The sequence below is a fragment of the Epinephelus moara genome, chromosome 22, assembly GCF_006386435.1.
Source record: "Epinephelus moara isolate mb chromosome 22, YSFRI_EMoa_1.0, whole genome shotgun sequence".
Classification (NCBI taxonomy): domain Eukaryota; kingdom Metazoa; phylum Chordata; class Actinopteri; order Perciformes; family Serranidae; genus Epinephelus; species Epinephelus moara.
In genome coordinates, this window is record NC_065527.1 from 1,295,913 (window position 1) to 1,305,064 (window position 9,152).

Consider the following 9,152-nt stretch of genomic DNA (forward strand, 5'->3'; position numbering starts at 1 on the left):
GAACTCCATGTAGGCTGCCACCTCATCCTCGGGCTGCACAGTTTCATGGCTGGAGTCCTCCACGTCGGTGACCAATGTGACCACGGGGTCAAAGGTCACACTGGTGTCACTGACTTTCAAAATAAAAGGAGCTGCAGCTTGATAATAGAGATTTAGATGTTAGAATGTTACACATATACTGCACTGCTTTTTACTGCGTTTTATTCTGAAAAATAAAGAACATATTTACTGTGTTCTCACCTGCTGCCCGCGTGTAGTTCATTTTTACCCGTGCATTTATACATATACATATTTTAACCTGTTACACAGCTGTTTGCAGGTTATCCAACGAGTCGTTATCTGACTCGTCCTCAGCGTTCTGAATTATTATTATTGTTATTGTTTATACATAACGACATGATTCTGTTTTACCTTTGCACTGCAGCAGAGCACAGTAACAGTCCTGCAACAGCAGCCGTTGCTCTGTAACAGCCATTTCACATTTCCCCTCCGGGCAGGCAGCTATAAAGGCAGCCGCACACTCTGGTCACAGTCATTTAGTCGTGTAGTTCAAGCTTCATGTTTTGTTATTGTGCTGCTGCACTCAGGCATCACCAGAATATACCCACGCTGCTATTGTTTCAAATGACAATGAAGTGGAAATCATTCCTCATTGTTTCACAGCTGATTGAGAGATGGGTAAAGAAAGGCCATTTAATGCACCAGAATAAACAGGTGGATGTATGGATGAGGGAGAGTCTGCAGAGTTTGTACCGTCAGTAAATCAGTGTGAGTGTGTTCGTGCAGTTTCTGGAGTCTGGTATCACATTAGTCAGTCACTGCTTTGTACCAGTTGGAGAGAATAGAAAATGAAATGCTTCAGCTCTGGACTTTATTCTCTCTCATGGGCCTGACTTTTTATCAAGCCACCACAATTGGGTTAAAATAAATGACCATTCCCTTTAATTGTGTCGCAATTACGCCTCCTCAAATGTCCAGGATGAGTCTGTGTGTGTGCAGCGCTGTGAGCTGGCTAATGCAACCCTTTGTAGGTCAATGGCTTCCAGAGATACTGACACATTGATGCAGTGGGGGGGCCATTTAAAGCCTCGTGTCATTTGGGGCTGTCATTAGTTTAAGATCTACCGAAGGCTCTCACAGACTCCAGTCAGATATATCTTATTTTCCATTTCCCCTTCTCCTTTTCCTCTTTTAAAGGAAACATCCACTCTCATACTGACTGTCAGCACCAAGATTAGATGTGTCAGATTTAGGGGCATTCAGGCTGCTGTCAGCCCTAAAGTCGTCTCCTTTGGTCTGAATCAGGGACTCACGTTGTTCCAAAGTTGTATAATTGCCTAGAGTTGGTTCGTGTTCTCACGGCAGCATTTACAAGAGGACCAGATCAAATGCCTTGTGTGAGAAAGCTGCTCTTGATTGGTCAGAATTTCCATGTGGGAAAAATCCAGGAAGTAAAGCAAACGTTGAAGAAGAGTACACTTGCAAGATAAATGTGACACTTTCTAATGTCACAATGGAGGGACAACTACGCAGGTTGATTTTAGCGCTGCTCATCGTGGACTATATTGCTGTCATTGTTCATTTTAGTCAAACCATACAGTTTGAAAACGAGGCGCGGCTCCAACTAGAAAACAATGTTTTGATGCATTGGATGTGCTGAATGTGCATATTAAGGCAGTACAGGAGGAGGTGCACATTAATAATCCTCCAGGACTGTAACATGCTCATGTTTAACCCAAACAATGTGTCATGTGACTGCAGTTGCTTCACATCCAGGTCGGAACACCTTCTCACCACAAACCAACCGCACCAGAGTTCCTTTGGAACCAGACTGAGACCACCTCTTCAAGAAGGTCTCGGTCTGGTTGTTTTGCTGTGTTCACACCTGCACAAATGAACTGCACTGAGGGGGCAAACACACCTGAGTTTGACTGAACTGACTGAGGGGGCAAACACACCTGAGTTTGACTGAACTGAACCAAACAGGGCAGGTGTGAAAGCAGCCTCAGTGGTTTCTAATGGTGGTCCACAGATTACACCCAGCTGAAACTTCTCCTGGTCAGAATTCCTTCAGTGTTCATTGTTCAGCAGGTTGTTACCAGGAGCTGAATTATCCACAGAGGTCTCTTCCTCTCCAAAACAAAGAGACCAGCTGATTTAAAAACACTGAATGAAGCAGTTTCATGTAACAAATCATTGTGTGATGGTGAATGAAAGGCTTTAGGCCCCAGTCACACGGAAAGCATTTTGCAGGTAGTAAAACACAAGGTGCACCACACTGCCTTTTTTTTTTTAATTAATTGAATACCACTAGTAAAAAAAACGCTTGCTGTGCCTTTTTATTGTTGTCAGGCAATCACCCCATCAACTTCTTATTCTAACCTTCCTGTGTGATCAATCTATTGTTTCTGTATCCTGCAGTAATCAGTGTGTAGCTGCTGCCATGTTGAGGCAGAGGGTGCTGTCTGTAGCTCTGGTTGAGGGTGAGAGGCTGTCAGCAGATAAACAGAGATCTGTGTGGGTACATGAGACCCTAAAAAAGAGGCTGGATCATGGGGAGTACCACCAGTTGGTCCAGGAGCTTCTCCTCCATCATGGACGTTTACAGGCAGATTTTAGGACGACTCAGGGGCAGTTTGACAACCTTCTGTATATCCTCAGGCCGTATAGCTCTGGGTATCCAGCAACCACTACCACCAGTTTCTCCTCCATTGTTTACCAACTGTAAACTTGTTGTCGTGACCACCATAGAAGCCCCGCCTCTCAAATCATCCCATTGAACAATGGGGAGAAAAGCAGAGATGGCGTGGGGCGCTTTTCTGCTCTGAGTTGACGTTTTTTCAACTCGAGTTCAGAGCGCTCCAGCAATAATGCCAGGTGCCGCGAGTGCAGAAACACGAGGCGCGTGGCAAAAACAGCGAGCAAAAAGCTTCGTTCTCTTACTCTGCCTCTGATTGGTGTTAGTGTATTGCAGTGTAGCCAATCAGAGGCAGAGTAGGGCCGGTCTTGCAAAGAAAATCAAAGCAGCAAGCAGATTTGTATGTGATGTCATACAGGAAGTGCTTCCCTCGTCTACATGCCTTGGTGTGGTACTGGCGTCGGTCACATCACTTTTCCTCAGTTTTATTATCCTGACTTTGATCCAGACCTCTGCCGAAAAACAGTCGGCTGCACTTCAGAGCTTTTCTTGGAAAACATAGTGTGGAACTTTTGAGGACATTACTGCACTACTCAGTCAATGAATCAACTTCACTACTGAAAGCTGTTTGACTCAGACAGTAGTGACGTCACCACCATGCGACTGAGAAATGGAGTTAGGTTATGGTGCGTTCGTTTTGTACTCGGAGGTCGGAAATTCCCAGTTCCCAGTCAAGTTTAAACTCGAATGCACCCTGAGATCGGATTTCCAACTCGGAAACTCGGATCAACCGCATCAGCCCCGACTTACGAATTCAAGATGGCTGCCGGTCACATACATAGTGAGTAAACACTCTGCTAAAGTACTGTTTATAGTAATTTTGTTTTACAGCAGGTCAGCCTCATCTGCGGTGTTCATCAGTTGTAGTGCATGATGGTTTTGAAGCTGTCTATACTCCGAAAGTGCAAGGGCAACAAAGGCTTTCTTGCGGGCGTCCATGTTTTTTTCCGACTTGTCCACCGTTGTCAACTAGGGGTCCGTCCCAAGTCTCTTAAATTACTGCTAGTTATCTTACCTAGCCGACTTTACTAGCTGTTTAGCCCCTCCCACCTAGGAAAAAATGCGAGGAGCTAGCGCTAGGAGCAATGAGCGAGCATTGTCGGTTTAAGAGACATGAGACGTCCTTTCCACTGAAGCATCACGTGAAGCGACGTCCATTCCTGATGACAGCGGCACCACTGGATCTGCTCTGTAAAGCAGCCAGCGTCTGGTGTTACTATGGGTACATCCCAAGTCTCATTATGTTTGCTGACCAAAACAGTAGCCCCCCCCCCCGCCGTCATGACTCTGGTCACACACTTTTGCATGTAGCAGCCGCACATCACCGACAGTCCGATGAACAACGAAACGGGTTGTGACTGAAATAAACCTAATTGCAACATAACAATCTTGCATGAAATATCATTACTCTTAATTGCAACATAACAATCTTGCATGAAATATCATTACTCTTTGAAGCAGGTACGTGAATTACAGCGATTTATTGCAAAGAATGCATGTAGCGGGTACTTACTCTTGTTCTGTTTCTCCGCCATCTCGTTCAAATGTGCCAGATGTAGGGGGCGGGTATTTATACGTCATGGCGTTCAGCTGAAAAACTCTTCCGGATAGGAAGCTCTCCACCATCCTAGCTCGTAGCTGCTTAAAGCTTGCTGCTAGCTCCTAGCGCTAGCTCCTCGCTGCACAAATAAGAGACTTGGGACGGCCTAGAAGATGGCGGACCTTGAACGACTTCCGGTTCAAGCGAGGAGCTAGCAGTAACACTATAAAAATAAGAGACTTGGGACGGACCCTAGAATGCAAAAACTGTTGTCAGCTCGGAGGTGACGTCATTCCCACTTCTGACTTCCGACCTCCGAGTACAAAACGAACGCAGCATTAGTAACATCGCTACTCGTAATGTCGCTGCTGCCCGACACTGCTCACATGGTTCTTTAAAGTTTCGGTTGTGAGCTGCAGGTCAGAGGTTGTGAAGTGACCAGTGCTGTTGATTCTCTGGTCAGGAACATATCACATCATCATGAAACATGGACAGCAGTGTGGACTCTTCCTTTTTGTTTTTTCATGCTCCCTTTCAGCCTCCTCCTTTAAATGTGTTCTCCTCTGTGTGTGTGTTTCAGGTAGAGGGATGGCGCTGTCCTTTCTTTTCTTCTTCTCTGCTGTGCTGCCCTCGTTCAGAGCGTCTGCCTACAACACATCTGCCGGTAATGACTGACTGCATGTCTCACACACACGAGTGTTTGTCTCTGACACAGTGGGCTTCATTCACAAACGCTGCGGTCTAGGGTGTCAATGGCATGACATTTTTCCGGTACGATAACCGTCTCAAAAAATATAACGGTCTTATTATCAGTCAGAATGATCCTTAAAGGAATGAAAACAGAAGGATTATTGTTGGTTTAACAAATGTTTTATTACTATAATTAAATATTAATTTCATGTAAAAAGTTTCCACTTTGAAAATAACGAAAGTGAAGAATTGATGTTGTAGATAATATACATGGTATGATAACCGTCACCTTTTATATGTCTGTACGCTTTGAAACTGGTGTATCACTGCAACCCCACTGCGTACACACAAATATTCAATTCAGTTTTATTTTATTTATAAAGCCCAATATCACAAATCACAATTTGCCTCACAGGGCTTTACAGCATACGACATCCCTCTGTCCTTAGGACCCTCACAGCTGATCAGGAAAAACTCCCCAAAAAAACCCTTTAACGGGGAAAAAAATGGTAGAAAGCTCAGGAAGAGCAACTGAGGAGGGATCCAGTAATGCAAAATAATATGTGCTTAAACCACACGTACAAAAGTTTTACGCACAAATTCAGGATTCATTCATATTTTCTCCTCTGAATTTTGTCGTATTCTGAGAACAAATTTAAAGCTGCTTCAGATCATGCGTACGAACAAATGATGAAGGTCTGACTCTCTCAGAAAATGTCACTGAAATCCGGTGCTTGGGCAGTGAAACCAACAAAACAAGGCGTCCTTTAACGTCGGCATGATACGCAGCACCCAGCGGAGTCAGGGGGAAACATGGCGAGACAAGGACGAAAGTTGAAGCGGTGAAAGTCTGATGAGGCAGGAGGGGTGGATGGGTCAATTAAACATGGACTTTCACCTAAGAACACGGTGTTCACGTCCTGAAAGATTCCAAAGCCAAACCCTGTTCTTTATTCCTAAACCTAACCACGTGTGTTTGTTGTTGAAGGAAAAAAAAAGTCAATCCGTGGTGTTGTACTGACGTAGTGCTTTTATTTTGAAAGAGACTGTATCAAACTGTACATTTCCTGTGAAAACAGAAGTGTATTTTGAAAACAGACAATGCATGTAACAGGCTGAAGTTGACACGGCGTCCCAGAACGTCAACAACCAACACACCCAGGGTACCTTGGACGTCATATGTGGACGTGGAAAGTCCATGACCAAACGTGGACATGTGACGAGGTCACAGTGAGGATGATGATGCTGCAGCAACAACGCTGTCTGTGTGAACACTGCACACGTGGGCGTTCTAGTCTAGACAGGAAGATTTTGTAAAATGACGTCATGTGGATGGATATTTTTTTTTAAAGTGGAGGAGAAAAATATCCAAAAATACCTGGAAACATATTATATATATGTGTATATATATATATATATGTATGTGTACAGTTACAGACAGGACGTCGGAGCTGTCCACTTGTGATCACGTCACCCAAAGCACACGTTGATACCAGGTGTAAACAGGCTCTAGATCCTGGCCCTGCCTCTGTGCGTGCTGAGCTCCACAGTCATGTCTCTGTCCCTTTTCCCTCTGTCCTATCAGTCAGCCTCTGAGCATGAAATTGCTGCCACAGCTCGTATTGGACAAGCACCATTTCCCAGCTCTAACAGCCCAGCTTGGCAGGCAGGCGGGCCTCGCCCCACATTTAAAAACCAATCTGGAACCGATAGTCGCTGAAAGCACTAATGAATATTTGCTGTAAACTCGTAGTGCTTATTATGGTGCTTTTATATCCCAGCCCATGCTCTGACACTAATGCTCAGAGGCAGATGTCAGATCTCTGTAATACAGACATAAACCTGCCGTCAGATTAGTGAGCTGTCATTTCCTCTTTCTGCTGAGCGGTGGCGGCAGGGGTGGGGGTGGGGGTGGGGGAGCAGGGGCGGGTGGGGGTGTTTGCTATGGGAGTCACGTCTAGTGGTCTTTCCTGGCCTCCAGTGAGAAACACGGTGCCTGTTTAGTAATTAGGGTTTTACACAGTGCGGGAACCTGCGGAGAAAGGCAGGCTCCAGATGTATTATCCTCGGGGAGGGCGAGGCAGGAAGAGACGGAGAGACGGAGGATAATCAGATGTACAGAAACAGTGAAACTGAGCTTTGCAGTGAACTGGCAGGAAATAAGGAACGCCAGCACACAGAGGAGGCTCTGTCGAGCCGGCTTCTTCCCAGGACTGTTTGATTTCATGTGCTTTAATGGATTACTGATGACCATGGTGTGAAGTAAGGTGGTGGGTGGCGTGTATCGAGGTCACTTCCCATCTACATCAAAGCGAGGCTGACATCTTCATCAAAGAGTCTGTTACTGCTCTTCTGGCGTATTCTCCTTTTCTGCCCGTCTCTCCCACACCAGCCTGTTTTTATTGAAAGGCTGGTCAGCGCTCAGAGGCTGATCCCTTCCAGCTGCTGCAGCAGGGCAGCTCCACACCGCCTGTATCGGTGTGTGAGTGTAGTCTGTCAACATGGACATTTTCAGGGAGTCGTATTAGAGCTGATATGGTTAGTAACTCCATCAGGTAGTTGATCAACAGAACATTTATCTGCAATGTTATTTTATAATTAATTATTTTTAAAAAAACATTTCACTCCACGTCCCCAGAGCCCGTCTGCCGTACGATACGATACGTCAGCTCTGCCCGTCGCCCGGCACACAATGCATCGGACCCTGATTCCTGTCCCTGCAGGCGGTGGGCTCATAGGGTGACAGCTCCATATTGTTTTATCTGGTTGAGCCTGACCGGGCCCCTAAGGCCCAAGGCCCCACCACCAGACACTTGCTGGCAGTGTCCCCGCACCAGGCAAGGTGCTCAAGGTCACAGGTTACAGGTAAACACAGTAACTTTATGGAGCCATAATCAGTCATTTAACAACAATTTACTGTAAAAATTATACAGTAATTTACTGTAAATGTGCGGCCAGATATTTTACAGTTTGGGTTTTCAGTACTATGAAGCTGCTTCTCTTGTTCCCAGGATAAATCACCATGGTAACGTTAACTTAACAGCTAACCTGCTGCAGAGGAGGGTAACTTCAGGGTATCAGATTACAACCTGTCAACACCCCGACCTCTGACCAATCAGATCACTGGAATCACAGGTCAGAGAGATTGTTTAGATTGTTGAAATTAATAAAGATGATGCAGCTGCAGTTAAAGTGTACAAACTTTAATTTATCCTGCAGTGATGATTTTATTCTCTGTCTCGTCAGTACAGCTCAGAATAATGAGACACCTGCGTGATGACAATCAGATAAAGAGATAATCCACACAGTTAATTGGCTCCTGTGATTATAGATGCAACATTTTGGTCAGATAAACCTTTAAATATTTTTTCACTCTTCACATAAACAGTCTGGCTTTAAGTGTTTTTATGTGACATATTCAAAGTAGTTCCTTCATCATTCAACTACAGCAAAACACATATTTAGTAATACCTACACCTGCTTTGAGGCTTGGCTTACTTTTAATATGTGGACATTATTTCTGGTCCTCTCTGCTGTAAGATTACAGGCTGTGGTTTACATTTCAGTCCGACGAATATGACTCATGATGAAAATATAAAAAGCACAAAACACTGCAGCAGATAATCAGTATCACCGTTTCATCTCGTGTGATAGGAAGCAGCCTCCGTCATTCATGGCTCTGATGATGTTGCTCGTAATTAACAGCCCACCTCTTTAACATGAACGCGTTCCCTGGCTGGAGAGGAAACCCAGAGTCTACTGAGTGAGCTGTAACCAGTTTGTGGTACTATTTATCCAGACAGCCAGTGTGACGGGTTAGTGAAGTCAGCTAACCAAAGATACCTTGGGTATGTTGAACTGGTGTCGTCGTGCAGGTGTCAGCAGCTCCTGTGTTGTCCCGGGAGTCCGGCTTTAAGGAGAGCATGGAATAAGTTTCACTTTCCATTCAGTTCCTGGTCAGAAAGGAGAGTTTGTGAAGTACTGAATATACAACTGGTTAAATGGGACTTGGATCAGATACACTCAGTGACCACTTTATTAGGTACACCTTGCTGGTACCAGGTTGGACCCCCTTTTTAATTCTTGGTGTCACAGATTCAACAAGGTGCTGGAAACATTCCTCAGAGATGTTGGTCCATATTGACATGATGACATCACACAGTTGATCCATGATGAGAATCTCCCGTTCCAGCACATCCCAAAGGTGCTCTATTGGACTGAGAT

General features: G+C 45.0%; 1 protein-coding gene across 1 annotated transcript in view; it reads left to right on the forward strand.

The window, feature by feature from the left end:
- gabbr1b (gamma-aminobutyric acid (GABA) B receptor, 1b) overlaps positions 1-9,152 on the forward strand; it is a 208,197-nt gene that overhangs the window by 25,409 nt on the left and 173,636 nt on the right. The window contains exon 2 of the mRNA XM_050035420.1: positions 4,819-4,902. Within this exon, the coding sequence (XP_049891377.1) occupies positions 4,827-4,902 (76 nt within the window). The 5' untranslated portion in view covers positions 4,819-4,826. The remainder of the gene's footprint in view (positions 1-4,818; positions 4,903-9,152) is intronic.